The sequence below is a fragment of the Patagioenas fasciata genome, chromosome 11 (genome assembly GCF_037038585.1).
Source record: "Patagioenas fasciata isolate bPatFas1 chromosome 11, bPatFas1.hap1, whole genome shotgun sequence".
In the NCBI taxonomy this organism is placed as follows: domain Eukaryota; kingdom Metazoa; phylum Chordata; class Aves; order Columbiformes; family Columbidae; genus Patagioenas; species Patagioenas fasciata.
In genome coordinates, this window is record NC_092530.1 from 8,753,677 (window position 1) to 8,773,528 (window position 19,852).

The 19,852-nt window shown below is 48.5% G+C and overlaps 2 protein-coding genes across 8 annotated transcripts in view; both read left to right on the top strand.

The window, feature by feature from the left end:
* Window positions 1–19,852, top strand: part of ARHGEF9 (Cdc42 guanine nucleotide exchange factor 9) — a 210,163-nt gene that overhangs the window by 81,046 nt on the left and 109,265 nt on the right. Inside the window, exon 1 of one of the 7 annotated variants that reach the window (XM_065846655.2) lies at window positions 3,410–3,492. The exons of 3 other annotated variants lie outside the window; for them this stretch is intronic. In XM_065846655.2, the coding sequence (XP_065702727.1) occupies window positions 3,463–3,492 (30 nt within the window). In that variant the 5' untranslated portion in view covers window positions 3,410–3,462. Of the gene's footprint in view, window positions 1–3,409; window positions 3,503–18,140; window positions 18,280–19,852 lie in introns of those variants that run through there. 3 more of the 7 variants (XM_065846660.2, XM_065846659.2, XM_065846657.2) reach the window with 3 other exon arrangements.
* LOC136106337 (uncharacterized) lies at window positions 17,316–18,094 on the top strand. Its single transcript, XM_065846661.2, has one exon. The coding sequence runs from the start codon at window positions 17,914–17,916 to the stop codon at window positions 18,091–18,093; it is 180 nt and encodes a 59-aa protein (XP_065702733.1). The 5' UTR covers window positions 17,316–17,913; the 3' UTR covers window position 18,094.

A 19,852-nucleotide genomic window follows, 5' to 3' on the forward strand; every position in this document is an offset into this window, starting at 1 on the left:
TGTAGGCAAAGAGACTTTAGAGTCTGTGCTGGGTATAATGTTACCAGACCACGGTTCTGCTGAGAATGAACGCATTGTTTTATCAACAAGAAATCTGTGTGTTCTAACAGCTTCAGTGATTGTTTGCTGCTTCCCTTATCTACAGTCATGCTGAATAAAGCTATAGCTAAATGGAAAGATAAATGTATTCACGAGGTGTTAATGTCTACATCTTATTATTTGCAGTCTCTCAGAGAAAGCAAAAGTAACTACAAATAGGGCTATGCCAGAAACTGGTTTATTGACCAGCAGTGTTGCTTCAGCATGCAATGAACTGGTTCATCCTGAAGTGGTCACAGTTGTTGACAACAAGAGGCTTTGTATTGGAATATGGGACGGCTTTTGGTGCATGTGAAAACAAGTCTGACTGTTAAATATTTTGTGAATATTTGGAGTTACTGTTGTTCTTCCTGTTTTCTTTAGGTCAACATACGGTTTGTGGCAATACTGTACAGGTCTAAAATCTCTTTACAGGAAGCAGTCTGGGGTGAGACAAGTAACATGTGATTCACCTGTTCACGGTGCTGGATCAAACCGCAGAAAGGAGTATTTTAGAGTATCATCAAGTTCCATAATTGCAGCCTGGTTGCCACAGGGGTAGCTGGGTTAACACATCCCCATTCAACCATCCGGCAGAGGAGCCAAGATACACTGTCCTACTCTGAAAGGCAGGAACCTTTCTCCGTTGTGGGGTTGCTCCAGCGGAGTGGTTTTTTCTATTGCACCCTCTGCTCTGGCAGGGGCCCTGGGTTTGGTCCCCTGCCCGCTGGCTGACTGGCTGCAAAATGCTTTGCACAGAGAGCGAGGCAAGAGGTGCCTTTTCTTGGCAGGGGAGGTGCAGCTGGGTTCTTTGTGAGGTTGTGTGCGCCAGAGGGAGTCGCTGCCCCACCGATCTGGGCAATACTGGACTTGCGTGCAGGCTGATGCTGATTCAGGGATTTGGCTGATCTCTGGTCTTTGTTGCCTTTTGTCACCTTCGCAAGGAGCAAGGATAAACCCGGCAACCTTTGATTTCCTTCCCCAATCAGCTTAGCATAAGCAAGGGATAGGAATATTAGCCTTATTGACAGGCCTGATCAACAGCTGACAGCAGGAGGAGAGAAACTGGTATAATTTCTATTTGTGCGTAACAAGACTCAACAAAAATTGTCCCGCTCCTTCTCCAGATCCACTTTACCAATTAGAGCAACGGGGTGGGATGTGCCAGACAAGTTCTGCCTCCGTTTGCACTGCCGAGGTCAAGAGGGGTTTAACTTTGCCTGAAGTTAGTGGAGTTACCAGGATGATGCAGTGCATGTTTTAGAGTTGATTTTGTGCTTAAGAGGGTCTTTCTTGTATGATTTGTGCGTGTACTTGACAGTACTGCTGGTCTCATTTCATATTTACTTGCAGAAGACACGTTTACCCTTCAATTACAGATAACCTCATAATTGCTTTCATTTCAGTCCGGTTTTCTGAAGGAAGCAATGCCCATGCATCCAGGGTGTCTGTCTGTCTGTCAGTTCTTCTGTCCCAGCTCTCCCCAACCTCTCCAGCTTCTGAATCAGTTGGTGAAGTTGCACTGGTTCTCACGGACATCCCAACCAGATAAGGTACCCGTCGGTCCTGTGACAAACAGGGCTGTGCGTGGCCATCGGTAGGAGATCGGGCTCTCCCCGGGAGGAAGGTGGGGAGCAGACCCAGGCTGACAACGCACACGTTCCAGTACGGTTTTCAGAGTTGTGATTTTCAGACCAGAGTCCTCCTTTGCATGTAAATAACTTACCTGGGCTTTCTGTCACTTAATATAGGAAACTTAGGCAGAATTCCAGAGTTTGGATGTCTATAAGCGTTTGCCTCCTGACTCTTTTGTCAGTCATCTCTGGGAATAATGATGCCTGTCAGTGCCTATATAAAAGGTGATGGAATGCGGCTTGATGTAACTAGAGCAGGCTACGTGGGGCCCAAGTGACGCAGAGATGCTGGGCAGCATCCCTTCGCTCTCCCCTCTCCTTTGGTTCGGTCCTATTGAGATAAATAAGTGAAGACACCTAGGCTCTGATCCCTCGCGCGTCCTGCTGGATGGCGCAGGGCTAGCAGAGAGCGGCAGTCACGAGGAGCTGCGGGGTGTTTCCTCACTCAACCTCCAGCTGCAGGAAACACATTCACTCCTCTGGAGGTCAGGAGCAGGAGATTCAAATGCCCTTCTGCCCTTGAGGCAGGAGTGCACGGAGAAAAAAGCATTCGAACGCAACCTGAAGTCCTCTGCAAAGGGAATAGAGGAGGTTGAAGCTTCCTGTGTATGGGTCCAGTACATCCAGCGTACCTGGTGTATGTATATCTTGGCAGTGTGTGAGCCATTTTTCCACCTTGTCTCCATGATTTGTACCTACCCTCTCCTGCTTCTGAAGCTAGTTGCACATAGGTACCAAAAGGAAATATCAGGAATATTGGTGGAGTGTTTTGACTATTTTCAAATGCATGTCGGTCTCTGCAATGGCAGTCAGTGCCAGGAGGGTGGCAGAGGGCTGCGCAACAGCCTCTTTGAATGGCCATGGCCAAGATCTCCACGTCTCCTCTGTAAAACGGGGAGAACCACGTTGATATACGTGTCCCAGCTGGAGGGATCGAGAGGATTCAGTCCTATCTCCAGTTGGCTGTGCACATCCCATATGCTATCACCGCCTCTTCTCACCAGCGCCAGACAGGCTGATCTCATCTACCCCAGCGTGGTGGGTGGCCGTATTGATGAGGAACGCTTAACGAGTGTCTTTTCTAACTGTGCGCGGGGCTGTCGTCTCCTTGCTCTGACCGGGAAGTCAGGAAGAATCGAGGGGAATGGGCAGGGGGTTAAAACCCTTAGCAGGGAGCAGAGCGTGGGTGCTGCAGGGCGGAGAACCCTGGGCAGGTGCAGCACTTCTCTGGGCTGGGAGGTTTTGTTTGAGAGGGAAAGGGGACTTTTGATGCGGAGAGCAGAGAGGGAACTTACTGCCCTTGGAATGTCAGCAAAATCCCCAGCCCCTTGCTGAGTGTGGAGGCAGGTGCTGGCTCTGCAGGTTCGGGAGTCCCGGGGTGAGGGTGACCGGCAGGAGGGCAGGGTGCTGAGCATCCGCGGGGACCCCCAAAAGTTGTCCTCAGTCCCCTGTCCCTCCCCTCCCCTCCTGCAGAGTTTCAAAGCACAGCAAGGGAAAAAAAGGACATCCCCCTCCCCTCGAATCCCTCGGTCTGTGACTGAAATAAATAACTACAAGCCCAGGTAGTGAGGAGGCTGCTAATAACGTGCTCTTGACAGGCACGGGATTGCCGGGCTGAGGATGTCTGACTGAAAGCTCCAGCCTAGGGTGGGGGTGGGGGGCTTCTTTTTTTCCTGCCAGCTCTCGCCAGGCAGTAGGGAGTTTTTTTCTCTTTCCCCTGCCTGATAATAAGGACATCAGCAGAAGCAAGATGCAGTGGCTAAGGGATGGATCAGGAATGGTGAGTTCAGGTAGCTATGCCTTTCTCTTTTCCTCTTATTGCAGTACTTTGACGGGGAAATAAGCCTCCGTCCTATCTTCTGACTCCTCCTTTACTCCCTGTCCTTGAAACCATTGATCACTCTGTAGCCATTTTATGGACTCTGCATTCCTAAACTGCTGAGCGAAAGAAGAAATTAAAAGAAAGGAAGGAGGGTGTGCATGCATTGGGGCGTGGGAGGGGGGGAACGGCGCTCGGCAGGGGCTGGGGAGGTGGGTTTCGGTAGGGTGAACTGGTGGTTTTGCAGGGAAAGCAAAGGGTTTTGCAGGTACTCGCATGGTTTAAGAGCTCGGGGAGAGGACTGGAAGGAGAGGAGCACTGGAAGGGGGATGCTGGCTGTGGGCAGCGGCACTGCCGCCGGGACCTGTCAGATCTGCCCCTTCTGGGGATGATGAGTTGCAGTGGGGGGGGTGCCTGAATTTGCCGGTGAGCCGGAACGTCCCTGCCTTTGCTTGCATCAGGCTGTAAAACACTCCTCTGAAGTACAGAGGCTTCAGGAAAGCAGTTGAAACAGTGACAGCTCTGCTTAATTGGAAAAAATACTGCAAATTTGCAGATGCGCCTGGAGTAGAGCTCGAAGGGGCTGGATCTGCCAGGAGGGGAAACGGGGAAGTTCCCCCATCTCAGCAAGGGTCCCTGTTTCTCATTCAGAAACTTCCCCGTGAGGAGATGCAGTTGTTACTGACACACTCCTCCTCCTCCCCAGCTCCCCCTCCTCCTCCAGCTTTGCTTTGCAATGGCATTTCCCCCTACTCCCCCCTCTCTGCGCTGGGCTGGGTTTTGCAGGGGTTTTTGGTTTGCCCTTCCCTGGGCGTTTTCCATCCCCGGGGGGAGCCTCGGGACGTCCCTTTGGACCGGTCCCCTTGGGCTGGTGGTGGCTGGTGTCACCTGGCTCTCTGGGGACACCCAGCAGATGGTACTGGCAGCGGGGCTGGTTGTGGAGCCGGTGCAGAAATCACTGCCCGTTCTCTGGGTGATGCCCTGTGCAGCTCGCTCCTGCCCTCCCTCCCCTCTAAGATACTTGTACAAACGGGAGCTTAACGGTTGATGCTTCCAAAAGGCTCTGAAGAAGCACAATGTGAGGGTGTGGGCAGCAGCCTGCGGCAGATAGAAGATTTGTTTAGAGGAATTTTTTTAGGGTCCTGTTTAGGGCTTGTCTAGCACCCAACAACAGTTTGGGGGTTTTGCTGCCTCCTCCCACCCTCTGAGCATCCAGGCTTTTCCTTCCCCTCTGCCCCGTCCCCACACATCCCCTTGTGCATGCCAGAGTCGCACCTTTCCCCTCTCTGTCAGTGTCTAAGCAACACAAATCGCCTTGCACCCATTGCCGATTTACATTTTCAGAGATTACTATGCTGGAAGAAAAGTGGTGATGGAAAGCTGGATGTGGCTGCTGAGCTCTGCTGGGGACGGGAGGGGATGTGGTGCAGGGCAAACTGCTTTTCTAATTGGCATAGCACAAGACTTGACACTTTCTCACCCTCTTACCTTTCCAGCCTCCTTTTTTGCTGCTGGCAATAAGGGAGACTTTGTTATTTTGTTCCAATTAGCCTAATCTTTGCGTACTCTCAGAAAGAAATTATAGTGTTTGATGAATTGCCTGTAATTTAAAATATTTTTGGGGGAAGTGGAACTCCAGTGATTGATTTTAAAGCAGGTTCTACTCAGGAATCTCCCAATATCACTCTTTCTAATAACAGAAAGATGAAAGAGAGGGCTGTGGTTTCTGTATTTTATATAGCAGTGTAACGACTTCAGCAGTGTTTGAAGATATTCTATGTACGTCTAGATCATCTGGTAACAAATGCTGACAAAACAACAAAGCGAAACGGCACCAAATCAGATGAATGTGTCGGAGATCTTTGCCGTCGCTCGTGCGTGGGGATGGTTCCTGTGGTTGATGGGTGAGCAGCGGGTGCTGCCAAACCAAGGTCCCGGTGACGTGAGGGCTGCAGGAACTCTGTGCTCTTTTCGCGAGACGAGGCACGTTGGTCCAGATGTCCTGGCCAGGTGCCAATGCAGAGAGCGGTTTTCCACCTAACGCAGACTTCTGCCTGCTGTTCCCATTGGTAGGTTACTTTAACTTTTAGTACTCTGTACTCTGCTAAACAAATGACTTGTTCCACACAACACGTTTCAGCAGGTCGGTGTGAATATCATAATCTCAATCTGCTGGCTAGAATGTGCTACAGAAATACAAAACGCCTCAGTTCGATCCTAAGCGAAGGTTGGCTGATCCATTCACACACAATCAGCTGCCAACCATGTGGTCAGGAACCTCAGCCTCTCATCTAGATCAACACTGGACCAGTTTCCATGAGCACTGAGCCTCTGTTATGTAGTTTCAGCTGTTTTTTTTTTACTCTGATATTATTTTCTGTGTATCTACTGAAAACAAAAGCCACAGAAATATATTTGAGATAGCATCCCTGGATTTTGTTCTGCTCAAGCACCTTGGGCTAAACCTGGATTTTAGGCTGATTTTTCAGCAGTTCTGCACAGCACTGATTTATTGAAAGTGCTGTTTTCTATAGTTCCCAGCACTAGGCTGGGTTACAGAATCAGCCCCGCTCCCTTTCAGAGTGAGTCATCTGTAAGAAGCGTGTCACTAATATTTTACAAGTGATAGTACCTTTTGTTCTCATGGCAGGTGGCTCTTTATTTCTAAATCAGCCCCTTAAACCTAGCTATTATTCCCTAATACGAAACTGTCAGAGCATCTTTTATTATTATTATTTTTTTCTCCTTTGCATGTGCTGCTGTTTTTTAAACAATTACTCTTTTGCCAATTATGCTAGCATCCCATGAGGGTATTTTACACGCTTCATTGGTACTAAGTTGCTAAACTCCGCTAGTATCTGTTTCTAATCCAGAAAGATGAAACTAATTGTCACTGGTAGTGATGAGAATGAATCTACACGTCTGATTGGCATTGTAAGTATGATGATTATTTAGTTAGTCATTCCTCACAGAGCATATTGATCTGGCATGGTAATCAAATGAAGTGCTTTAAATCGTGCCATAATACAGCCTTTTCTGGAATAGCTTTTTACCTGACAAGGGCGGAGGTTTTGCTCCAACCCTTTGGCTGTGTTACAGGAAAGACAAGTGCGCGTCTTCCTCGATATTTCCTTACGCAGGGTCTAATTCTGGGCTTAATATTGTGCCGGTGGAAGTCAGCAAGAGTGCAGCCATTGCTTCAGTAGACACAGAGTCCCAGTCTTTTCATTTTTATTTAACAGGCACATATAGCCACATTTTTACAGTGCATGTTGTTCAAATATTTGAAATCAATCTGTTGATATTTTACATTGCTGTCATAAACAAAAAGTAAGCTATTGTAAATCATCACAATGTAAAATGTGTTGAGAAAGGAATTGAGTGAATTAAAGGGCCCAGTACTGCAAGCGGTGGAGATGTTCGTGAGCAGGGCAGTTCAGCAGACCAAAAACTTCCTTACATTTTTCCTTAGTGATTCTTCTTCTCTTGTCAGTCTGCAAATCATGGGATGTTTGAAGTACAAAGGCTCTTTGCGCTCCATAATCCTAAAAAGCTCAACGTGAAGTCAGAAAAAGAGAAGAAGAAGAAAGCAGTTTAGGTTGGGTTTTCGTTTTTGAAAGTTGGGATAAGAAAATGGAGGTAGTGGGGAGAAGCCGGGATGGGATGGGAAGAGGATCTGGCGTTATCCAGGCGTTTGGGGAAAATGGGATTTAAGAGGCTCAGAGCACCCTGAGACCAAAGGGAACAGAGAGCACGTGGCTCAGCCGATGGGTCGCAGTGACCTGCAGATGGTTCGGGTGACCCGCAGAGGATGTTTTCTGATCCATCATCTCCGTACCCTGCGGCCTCTTCCCACCAAAGAGCAGCTCATTGCAAGTTTGTTCCTGTTCCCCTGGGATCTGTTATCTCTGAAGGTCCATACTGGGGTTGAATGGGCTCTGCACTGGAGAATGTTCTGTCTGCTGCAATGCCATAGGGCTCCCAAAGCCTTAAGCTGGTCCTACCAAATGCATTTCTTTGCAGGATTTTTCTCACCCACATAGTTTCTGTGCTGTTTTCCATTTCACTTCTTTAATCTTTCATTTATAGCCTCCTACTAGTGTTGCTGTAAGAGTAAACGAAATACGTCCAGGTTAAGAAAGAGCGGATGTTATGGTAAACAGAAATATTTGAATAAGTAGCTGGATATGCTGAGCGTGGCCCTTGTGTTGGGCTGGGGGGGGCCCGGCTGTAGTCCCATGTGCAAACCATGGCTCTGTGGCCCTGTTCCTGCCCGCTGGATAACGGACACGCCGATAGCTTCTCTGTCCTGATGATTCATTGGGGATGCCTGGAAAACCCTTGGAGACCATCGCTTGGAGGCTCCCATAGAAACATGAATCAGTATTAATATTCTGTTGCGCATCGGGCAGGATGCGCCCGCTGGGAAGCCACAAGCACTGTGTGGCCCCAAAGTCCATCTGTCCCTCCTGTGTTGAGGGTTTTGGTGGTTGAGCCCAGCAGGTTGTGTAAACGACAGTAGTTTTTTAACTGCTAAGGACCTGATTTCCTTGTATCTAGTCAGAGGGTTGTTCTTTTTTTAAACACTTTTTGAAAAACCTCTGAAATGCTTCAAGGTAACATCTTAATGTATTTATGACATTAGCTGCTCCTGCTCCAGAGTGGATGCTTTGAATCTCTTTGAGCCCGGCTGTTATTTTGAACATGACTAATTCCCCGAGTGACTAAGCTTTTAGATAATAGGAAAAAATTCATCAAGTTATCTCTGTCTCCAGTAGCTTCTATTGTTACAAAAAAAAAATAAAGCCACCTATTATGTAATGTGGGCAGGGAAAGGAAAGACGAGTATTGTTAGAGAATGGCAGGAGTGCCGTATCTGGGAGCCAGTTCGGGGCTGTGAAATCTCTGACTTGGTCTGGTGGGAGGGTGTGGGTGAGAAGTCAAGTCCCGTTGCTGGTCCAGAGCTCCGGTGAATCCCACTGAACCCAACGCGGGGTGTGTTCATGTGCACAAGGGCTCTGTACAACAGGGATCCCAACATGTGCCGTGCTATGGAATTCCTTGAATTTAACCCCAAATAACGTGAGAACGCAGTAAATTACACGCTGCTTTAGTCGTTTTCAGGTTGCAGACTGCAATGCTCAGAGTGGAATTCCGCGTTATGGACGGCCCGGTGAACCTCGGCTCCGTCTCTGTTGGCGTTGCCGGTTAACGATACAAAAGTGCCATTTGTGCTTCTCGAAGCAGCCAGCGCAGCCCCAGGTTCTTTCCTGCGCCCGCCGTGTTGAAGCCGCGTCCTCCAGCAGGCAGGTTTGTCCCTGTGATCCCGCACAGCCTGTGTCCCTTTGGCGCGCTGGCACGAGCGGTCGGCGGGAGGGCAGCGCTGGTTGTTCCTGGAAGGCTGCTGTTTGGCGGCCTGCGCCAGCTCTCGCTGCGAGCCGTCCCACCGAGCCGGGCTGCGATAGGAAATAAAAGCCTGTTGGCCTTCACTTGCCTCATTCGGAGAAAGAAAAAGAAAGGAAAAAAAGCATTAAAATTTATTTTTTTCCTTTTAACGCTGATGTTATTGCTGATAAAAAGGAGAGTTGTGTGTTCTATTCATACGTCTACTGATATCCAGCTGGAATTCCTACTTCATTAGGTTGTGTTGCATAATTTTCTTCATTAAAAGACTGCCAGATTCAATAGGCTGTTCCCTCTCCTTTTTTTGGGAGAGGGGGAGAAAATGATTGATGCAAAATACATGTAATTCTCTAGGTTAATTTGCACGGAGAACATGAGACCCATGGGTCAGCTTCTTAATCAGATGGTTTTTTCTTTACTCAATACCTTGCCAAGGAGAAATGCAGGGAAGCCAAAGCCAGCTGTCGCAGAAGGGGTGTGAGGAGGGCTGAAGGAGCTGCAGGCAAATTCCTTCCCTGCGCATCCCTCTTGCGCGGAGCAGGGCCGTGGTTTCTGCTCCCATCTGCTGCACCCTTGTGTCGAGACTCCCAGTAAATCAGCAGACTGTGCCTGGGCTCTGCTTTCCCGATATATCCGTGGTGGATAATTTCAGATTTCCCTCAGCGTCAGCTCGTGCTGACAGAGCAGCAGGAAGAGGTTGAATAACAAGTCCCAGGGAGTGTAGAGCATCAGGACTTCCAAATTCAGAAGCCGTTGTATTTCTCATGGGGCAGCAGGGCAGGGCCTGATTTGGCCATGCCCATGAGCAGAGCTGATAATAATCCGTTCGGGGGAGAGTCCTCGTGCAGGAGAGCTGCTCATTAAAGCCACGCGTTTTGCAAGGTCAGGCAATAAAGGCACCAAGCAGAACCCGAAACTTTTTAGTGTTTTTCTCCCTTTTCCTCTGCGTAGTTTCTGCCATTGCTGTTTAGTATGTGCATCGTGGATCACGCTGTTTCCATTCCGCCTGGCATCTCGCTCCCGCACTGCTAATTGCTGGACCTCCGCAGGCTTAGGCAGATGACAAGACTCTATTAGATGTGCTTTTTAACTGCATAGGGAACGTGATGCATTGGATTTACAGGGACCTTCCTTGTTGTGGCAAAGCTGAAACGCACCCTTTGATTTTCACGGCAAAGAGCTTTCTCTGCGTCTGTGCAGCTGTGTTTCTCAGGGACCACACTGGGGACGCTGAGCCTGGATTTAGTGCTTTCTAGTGGGTGATTGTTTTCTTTTTCACTTACCACAGTGTTCAGGTGTGTGTTGCTGTGGAGATCTCTGCAATTTGATGTCAGAGATGAGATCAGAAACACTGGAGTTCCTGTAAGAATCACAGAATGTCAGAGATTGGAAGGGACCTCGAAAGCTCATCCAGTGCAATCCCCCCGCCGGAGCAGCAACACCTAAGAGTGCCTGGAGGGAGCAGTGCAAGGAAGGGGCTTTTCCTGTATTTTTCTGCAGTTTGGGTTTTGCCTTTTTTCTCTCGTTTCCAGGCTCAAGTGCAAGCCCAGAAGCCCGAGAAGTAAAATTAAGAAGTAAATGTCTCCATATTCTTTTAGGCCATTTCTTTTCAGACAAAGGAGAGATTATGTAAGGTTAAAACAAACATCTGAATTTGATAGGTCCTTTTAAACTGAAGTTTCTCAGTCCCTGAAGTCTTTCTTTGTGACCAGGGTAATCGGTGTTACCACATCTGATTTCTGCTGGGAGTCCGAGGATGCTTCTAGAGTACAGGCTGGGGTGTGGAGCAGATGCAAGGAGATTGCCAGGGGCATGAGATGTTAGTCTGTCTTAATGCTTTAAGTTCAGATAAACTTAAAAATAGAAGTTTTGTTGTTCTGGCTGCGATGGAATCAACCCCGCAGACAGACTTGCTCTCTGTGCCGCTTCAGTGTGGTTTGTGTGGTGCACGGATGCACGTGACACCTGGGCAGGGTGCTCCAGAATAAACATCTGGACACCTCATAAGACAACAGTGACAAGGCTCGGGCTTTATTTCCCCCACGGCAGCATCATGCAAGTGCTTTAATTCTTCAGCAGAGGAAAGAGCACCATCTGCTGAGATGCTGGCTCTGTTTGTAGGAGGAACCAGGATTACCTGAGATCTCCAGATGTGGTCCAAGACCAGCCTTGATTGGTATCTGGCACATCACTACTGCCCTTTGCTCAAGGGGTTAAGACCCGTTTGTCTGGATGGAATATGGTTAGTTTTCAAGAGTGTGGTTAACGAAAGCTGGTGCACAGGTGCATTGCAACCTCTCTGGCCTACCTTTGATTATTGTTTGGCTGTTAGTATTAATTGAAATGGTTAAACTGAATCACTCTCTACGCTGGAGACATAATTCTCTTATGTATCACTTCTTGTTTTCTGAGATAAAACAAGAACTGGTGAAGAATGGGAAAGAGTTCATCTGCTATGCTACAGCTTGCCTGACCTCTTGTGTGTCTTTGCATATAGTACATCTACCAAGGGTTAATGTGGGAAGGCCGATGTGGCACTTCCCATCTTTTGGTGAGATTCTCGTTTTTCTTTCTCATGGAATCCTTTGAGCAGTGACCTAGAGATTCTCAGGCCTGTCCCTGTAGCCTCTGAGCTTTGTGTAATGTTCATGGCCAGTTGGTCATGCAGGTTGAGCATCATGGCAAACTCAACCTCTGGCGGTGCCCTGTGTTCTCAAACATTGCAAAAGTGGCCTTAAAAACTTAACGTATTTTCTTTTGCAGTACTCCTAGCCTTGCTACAAGAGCAGCTTGCTTCATGGGCCTTGTTCTGCCCTCTTCCTTGTCCACCTTCTCTCCCATTTCACTGCTTTGGAGGTTCTCAACTCAGCCTTTCCTGATGCAGTTCTTCCTCTGAAGTCTCTTTATGCCTCACCAGCTTCTGAGATCATCATCTTATCCTTGCCCACCTCTCCTTCTTTCCCCTTTGTCTTTCTGTAATTGGATTTGATATTAGTTCTGTAAATGAATCACCTGCTTGTCTAGCTGTGCTGTGCATTTGCTGAAGCGTGCGGTGCAGTTAATGTGGAAGATGCGGAGGAAGTCGCGCTCATTCCAGCCACCCCATGCCTTTGTTTTCTTGTTTGCTTCTCAGGCAGAGGACACTTGAGCTGCTGTGAGACAGAGGGTGAGGTGAAATAAAACCTTCTAAGGGGAGATGTGTAGAGCAAAGAAAAGGAAGAAGGACAGAAGAAAGTAGAGGAAGTTACTAGAAGTCCCCCGTTCACATGGACGGTGAGGAACCTTTGCATTTGAAGGATAGAGAGGCAAGGAACAGTGGGTGATGGAAAGATAATTTTTAACTGCCCAAATCAACGCCCTGAGTCTGAATCTTTACAGATATTCCTCCATTTTGCGTGCTTCTCAGTTTGGGTAAGGAATTTTTGGTGTTTTGGGATTTTCAAAGCTTCCCATTAAGTCAGTCCATAAACATACAAAGAGTACAGAGATTCTTGCTGCCTTTTGCAGCAGCTCTGCAGCTCGTGGGCTGGCGCCTCCCCTCTGGCTGGAGGATGGGAGGAGAAGGCTCTGATTCAGAGCCTTACTGTGAAGAACAAGAAAATAGAGGTAGCTCCGAGTTTAAGAAAATCCTTCTGTTTGGAAATGTAGCAAATCGTAATCCCACTGGCCTTTAATCTCACAAACCGTGACCTCGCTAGATTGAGAAAAACGTAATGGATTTGATGGTCTTCTCATAATCTCTTAGAGAGGCCGTGACTCAAGCCCACGTCGGTGCCTGACGTAGCAGGGAGCAGTCGGTACGTGCCAGGCACAGCAGACTGGGAATGGAAGAGCAGTTGCCCGTCTTGGGGTGCCGCTGCTGTTTGTTCCTCTTTGGGGACAGTATTCATTCAAATGAAACGTTTAAACATGGTGCCATGTAGGGCTGAGATGGAGCTTGTGCTCGGAGAGAGAACACAAAAGAACCGAAGCAGTTCAGGACTGACGATTGATGATTTTCCTCCAGGCCATGGGTTTCATCCAGTCCACACCAACATGACCATAGTTTTATTCCCACTCAGAATCACAAGGCACCGTGGGATTTGTTTGAAACTCTCCCAAATTCACCAAAGGATATCTCTCCTTTGACTGACTGATGAGCAGGTTTTCCTGGCCTGGCAGAGTTGGGGTCCTCGTGCCAAACCCCGGAGATCAGCCGTGCTGCTTCCTACAGCGGCTTCGACAGCATTTGCTGGGTCTGCGTGGAGGTTGTGAGTTTGAATGCTTCGTTTTTGCCGTGAATGGAAGATGGAGGTGATGTGTTAGGAAAACAGAGGTGTTCTACATGTCCAAGAGATTGCTGCAGTGGAGGTTGTTGATCTGCACAGGGGATCTACGGCAGAGCAGGGAACTGGGGCTGAAACCCTGCACTGCCACATGCCCCTGGCCTCTCCTGCCAGCACATGCGGAGATACCGGACCCGGGACCTTCAAGTATTCAAATTATAAATCCTTTGCTCTTGAGTTAGAGCTGTGTGTGTTTAGCTGGAAGGAGCCGGTTGCTCTAATTCCTGGAGACATCCATGGGAGGGAGCCGTGGTCACGGGGCTGAGCCCCGTGTGTCACACACAAAAGGAATCGAGACTTGGCATCCTCTGCTTCTGAGGCTCTCTTCAAAATTACCATATTGTAATTAATGCTATTGTAGTGGCCCTTCTGATTTGTCCGTTATTTGGGAGTCCAGAATACACTCTCTATATATGTGTACATATAGATTTGTGTGCACATACAGATGTATGTATGTGATGTCTTAGTGGAAGCCCCGGCTGAAGCTCCAAATTGCTTTCTCATACAGAAGCCATTGCTGATCTTGCATTACAAATCGTGCTCCTGAAAGCTACTGTAGTGTCAGGGCATGTGCTGTGCTGGAAGGGGAGGTAGTATTTTATATAACTATTACAAATCTTTTGGTTCCTCAGTTTAGCTCCATACAGAAGGTTGGACTAAATTTTTCAGCAAGCATTACATGCAGTTAAACTTTGGGGTGGTTTTATATAAACCCCTGAAGTGTAGGTGTTCTTTTTCGGTGAGGCTTCTATGAGAAAGTCTCATCCATTTTCATAGTAAAATTAACACTGAGTGCACGCAGAAGGGATGGGAAATTATATGAAGCAGCAAGCACTATTGGGAATGCTGTGAACATAATTTAAATAGAAGTTTCTCTGCGGTAAATCTGTTTGCGCTGATCACCCTTGGTAGCTGTTACAGACACAACTTTCACGGGATCCCCGTATCTGCACCTCTCTGGTGAGGGACCCGCCCGCTGTGTTGGGGCGTTTGCTGGGGTGCGTGGCCGGGGGGAGGATGCTGACCCGGAGCCCCCGCGCTGCGGCGGCGCTGGGGTCTCCGCAGCCATCGCTGCAGCTGCTGGTGACGCACGAGCTGTACGTGGCGAGGGGACAGCAGGGGACCTCCTGCCTGCAGCTGGCAGGGGGCTGGCTTCGTCGCCTCTATTTATAATCTCTGCCCTCCCCTGCGCTGTGACTGGCTCAGCTCCTGCAGAATGACTGCCCGAGACCTGCCAGCCACGCTGCTCCCCATGAAACCCTCTTTTTTGGCTACGGAAGCAGCTATTGAGCATGTGTGAAAGCTACTGCACTTTATTTTTTTTTTTTTCTGGATATTTCTTAGGCCTCTGCTGCTTTTACCTGCCTGATTATTACCCCCTGCTGTATGCAAAAGCACACAGGAGTCTGCCTGTAAACCGTGCCCATGGGTGGCGTTGGGAGGACACGGGCAGGGGTGGGTCTGCAGACCCTCAGGGCTGCTATGGGCAGGTACAACAGATTCCTAAAAACAAGGCTGAATCTGAGGGGTGGGGGGCTAGGCCCAGGTTTCCTCTGTGCTTCTTGCAGTTTAGAGGACAAGATTAACTGGCTGTAAAGATGCCTCTAATTTAGGGCCCATTGTATGATTGTATGTTTTGGAGACATTAGTGTTGTTACTGAGACTGAAACTGGAATTTTTCTGTACATACAGAAGTTGGGGAATGACCTGTTAGAGAGCGGTGCAGGGGAAAGGGACCTGGGTGTCCTGGGGACAGCAGGGTGACCATGAGCCAGAACTGGGCCCTTGTGGCCAGGAAGCCAATGGTACCTGGGGTGGGTTAGAAGGGGGTGGTCAGTAGATCAGAGAGGTTCTCCTGCCCCTCTGCTCTGCCCTGGGGAGACCACACCTGGAATATTGTGTCCAGTTGTGGCCCCTCAGTTCCAGAAGGACAGGGAACTGCTGGAGAGAGTCCAGCGCAGCCACCAAGATGCTGAAGGGAGTGGAGCATCTCCCGTGTGAGGAAAGGCTGAGGGAGCTGGGGCTCTGGAGCTGGAGAAGAGGAGACTGAGGGGGGACTCATTCATGGGGATCAATATGGAAAGGGGCAGTGTCAGGAGGATGGAGCCGGGCTCTTCTCGGTGACAGCCAGTGATAGGACAAGGGGCAGTGGGTGCAAACTGGAACACAGGAGGTTCCACTTAAAGATGAGAAGAAACTCCTTCCCGGTGAGGGTGTCAGAGCCTGGCCCAGGCTGCCCAGGGAGGTTGTGGAGTCTCCTTCTCTGCAGACATTCAAACCCGCCTGGACACCTTCCTGTGGAACCTCAGCTGGGTGTTCCTGCTCCATGGGGGGATTGCACTGGATGAGCTTTCCAGGGCCCTTCCAACCCCTGACATTCTGGAATTCTGTGATATACGGGAGCCCAGGCTTAGGCTGTGGAAAATCGCCTGTTTTGTTTTGGGAAAGGATGGTAACAATTGTAAATACTCCGCATCTATTATGTGTTTGCTATTCTAAAATTGCATTGGACAGACTGACTATCCTAAACATGCATCTTGGGTAGGAAGAGCTGCTCTGGAGGCCAGTGATGCAGCAGATCCATCACTGGGCTCAGCCTGACCCTTGTGGGGCCGCTGGACTGCCTGCCGTAGCAGCTTTAACGCAGCTTCTTGTAAATATGCAGGTGAAAAATCTCCTTTCACTGCCCTTCTGAATGAGAAAGTCTCCGCTTGAACAGAGCGGGGGTCTCAGTCGCTGGAGACAGCGTTTGGCTTTTAGTTATCACGCATAAGAAAGAAGAAGAAACCACTCGATTAACCTAAACTGTTCTTATTTCTAACGCTGCTCAACACAACCCACTTTCTGCATCTACAAACACGTCACGGCGCTTGCGTGCTCCCAAGCTGTTCGGAAGTGAGGAGGACAGCGCGCTGGGCGAGCGTTGGTCCCGCACACACCGCTGGCTCAAGGGAGGGCGTGGAGGCTCGGTCCTCGCTCGCCCGGCATGGTCTCTCCTGTGAAGGTGTTTGGGGGTGGCTATAGGAAATCCTGCTCCTTTTGAGGAGCCCTCTGGCAACCCAAATAGCAAAGAAGAAAAAAACAGCTGGGTTTAGTATTGGTTTGAACGGTAAGGTGAGGTAGGAGCATAATCCAGCCTGTCCCTTTTGCAAGTGCTGGTGACGAAAACTACCTGTCCTGGAAGGATGCTGTGATGGGAAGAAGGGCGTGAACCGAGTCCAGGCTCTGTCTGTTCAGGTTTAAACATTAAAGTCCTCCTGAACTCTTGTTGTTTGCTACTGGAGACCAAAATAAGTGCTTGTTTGGTGCACGTTGGCCTTGTTTGTGTGTGCAGGTGTCCCGGCTATGTTCTGAGGAGCGTGTTTCCTGGAAGGTGCTGATGATCAGCCTCTGTATGCACATTTTAGTGTGTAATGCCTATGCATTGGCAACCTTCCTGTATTTGTCTGTGCCTGTAAAGTCATTTGTGTTTTCCAGCTGAGCACATCTTCTGTGAGTGTGATTCCTCTCTAAGGTAACTGCTGGTTCTGGGATCTGAGAATGAGGTTTGGAATAGCAGCTGGCACCTGGACCGTAAATGCTGAGTCTGTATGTGAATTTAACATAGGAATGAGTTTTTCTGGCTGCTGGAGAAGCAATAAAGATCCCCTATCCTCGCCGCCCCTCACCCCCCTTTTATACATCTCTGTCTGTAGAATCAGAACTCTTTTTAACTCGTAGCATGGAGAACTCATTGCAGTGCTGAGAGAGGCTCTGCGATAGATTGATGATGGGATGATACGCATATAGTACAGAGCTAAAAAGTGATTTCCCCCTACAAAATTCCCACGTTACAGGCTCACAACGGTTTTCCAGGTTCCCAGGGATTGCCTTTCTGTTATTTCGGCTGCTTTTCTTCCCCGCTCTTTGTCCTGCTCCCCTACCTGGTCTGAGCAGGCTCCTAGCAGCACTGGCTCATGTTGCTGCCGTTTATTATTTCCCGTTCGAAGCTTGGCGCAGGCGGCACAGACGCGTCCCCGCCGTACAAAGGCAGCGAGGAACGGGATCTGCGTTGCACAGAAAGCCCGGAGACGCCTTCCCGCAGCTCCGCTTCGGCACCCGACCGCGGCACCGGCTCCCTGTCCCCCCGCGCGTCTCCGCTCGCCGAACCGCCGCAGAGGTCGAGAGGAAAAACATGTCTGCGTGCTGCTCCCTGTCACGGCGGGCGGAAGACTCGCGTATTTATGGAGCCAGCGCTTCCTTTTGCGTTTGACTGACAGCAAGGATCCCTTCGCTGCCTGGTCACCGGAGCTGATTTGTATGCGCAAGGGTCCGCCTCGCGCCGAGAGATGCAGCCGCAGCAGCTTGCGGAGCTGTCACACTCACACAGGCTGCTTATCTGCACTGGCTTGACGAATTAAAAAGCAAAGCCAGCCAGCAAGAGAGAGACCGGGAGAGAGAGGGGGGAAGAAAGAGAGAGAGAAGCTTGCAGACAGCGCTCGCTTGCTTTTCCGAAAGGATTCTGCCTCCTAAGTGCTGGTTGTGATGATGCTTCACTTAGCGGGCTCCAGAATGAGCTAGAGACAGCACATAGGGGAGAAACTAAAAGCAGACCACAAAGCATTACGACCAAAACCAGGAACAGTTTTCTCCTCTATTCTAGCATGGTGGATGTATGGACAGTCTTACAGAGCAGAGGTTGACTTCTCCAAATCTGCCAGCCCCACATCTCGAACACTACAGTGTTCTGCATTGCACCATGACCTTGGATGTTCAAACGGTGGTCGTTTTTGCAGTGATCGTGGTGCTATTGCTTGTGAATGTCATACTCATGTTCTTCCTGGGCACCCGTTAAATGGATTTTTTCTCCTGAGCTGTTCGGGGCTACTACTACCACTAGCAATTCAACAAGAGAGCAAGAGCGAGCGAGAGAGAGAGAGAAAGGCGAGAGAGAGAGAGAAAGAGAGAGAGAGAGATTTCTTACTGAGGGGGGAAACGCGTTGAGCTTCAACATGGCCTCGCTGTGATATGTATGACGTTGGTATATTATCTCTCCCTAAATCTTTTGTCATGTCTTGTCTTTTAAGTATGCCTGTAAGTGTAGCTGCTTTTGCCTGGGTTTTAAATGTGATAAATAATAGTAATCCATTCCTATCTCGTGCTGTGCTAGCGAGCTGTACATCTGTAGTTAGAAGCAGAGTGAGAATGTCTTTCTGTGGTAAGCGCCGGCTGCGTTATTTTGCTTTCCTTTGGATCAGGAGCTCAGGAATAAGGCGTTTTGTGTGAAATTTCTAGCAAGCAGTTAATGTGCGGTGTCTGGAGTAACCGTGTAGCTGCCAGGTGCGAGGTGCTGCGTGCAATTGGATCGAGCTCTGGACATCTTTAAGGGGGGGATGAGAAATCCTATTAAAGGATTAAATCTTTGCTAAAATAACATTCAGCCACAAAAAAAAAAAAAGAAGATAAATTCTACTTATTTATATATCTGTGGTGCCGTGATGATCTGACTTGTTTTCTCGATATTCAGCCCAAAAGCCTCCAAATTCTAGGTCCATGCTGATGAAGTCTGGCTTCTGTTTTGAGAGGGACCGAAACATAACCTGCTGGGCTATTTATTTTCTGTTTGTATGTGGTTTATATCTCTGCAAATTGGGAAGGAGGGATCAAAGATAAAAAGGGGGATGCATGCTTTGTTTTTCTTTGCTAAAGCAACAGATACAGAAGGGTTTGGTTTTGCTTTGATTTCTCTGGTCATTTTATATCGGCTTGCTTTTCTTTCAAGTGTATGCAAATACATAATTTTCGGTAATGTGCGTAAGAAAAATCTTTGCCCGCCTCAAGGATACCAAGGTTTTGAGATGGGTTGTTTTGCGTGACTTTATTTACATTGATTTTCTCGAAAATGATGTGCTAAGTTGTATATTATAGGGTTGCTGAGAAGGTGGCCACGAGTTAGAGGTCCTTCTCTTGAAAGGTGTTTAGACCAAAACTGTTTCTAGCTTGGGGGGGTTCGAGTGTCAGTGTGTGAAGTTTAGAGACAATATGAAGGGAATGTCTGCAAAGTGTCATTTTCCTCTTGCAGATACATCTCTGTATTGTTTTTCTGTTAGAAATCTTATGGATTTTTCTTTTTAAATGTTAATATCCCCTCCTGAAAAATGAGAGTTGCTCAAAACGAGAATCACAGTTTGAAAATGTTTACGTCTCTTGCTGATGTTCACTGGAATGATGTTGCCTTGATAATCTAAGTGGTTTGTGCTTATTCCGGCTGACTGTTATTTAGCTGATGTCCTCTACTAATTGGGGGGGGTCGGGGGAACATGTAACTGATTCATAAAGATGTAGCTGAAGCTTATAGATGGAGATGTATAGTTATTTCCATGTGAGAGTCTGTGCAAGTTCAATGCAGTGCTGGGCTTAGGAGCCGCTTCCTTTTCAGCTGGGGGCACGATTGGAAATGGAGTTGAATGCTGCGAATCTGCCACTTTCAAAGGGGCTTTAGCAGTAAATAACAGATACAAAATTTGTCCCAGGGTTGGCCCCCAAAGCTGACAAGAAGTGTTGAGTGGCAGTGGCTCATTTGAGTGGGTGGAAAAGCCAAGATCCAGTGCTGG

Coding starts and splice junctions, on each gene's coding strand:
- LOC136106337 (XM_065846661.2), top strand. CDS start 17,914: ATGGACAGTCTTACAGAGCAGAGGTTGACTTCTCCAAATCTGCCAGCC.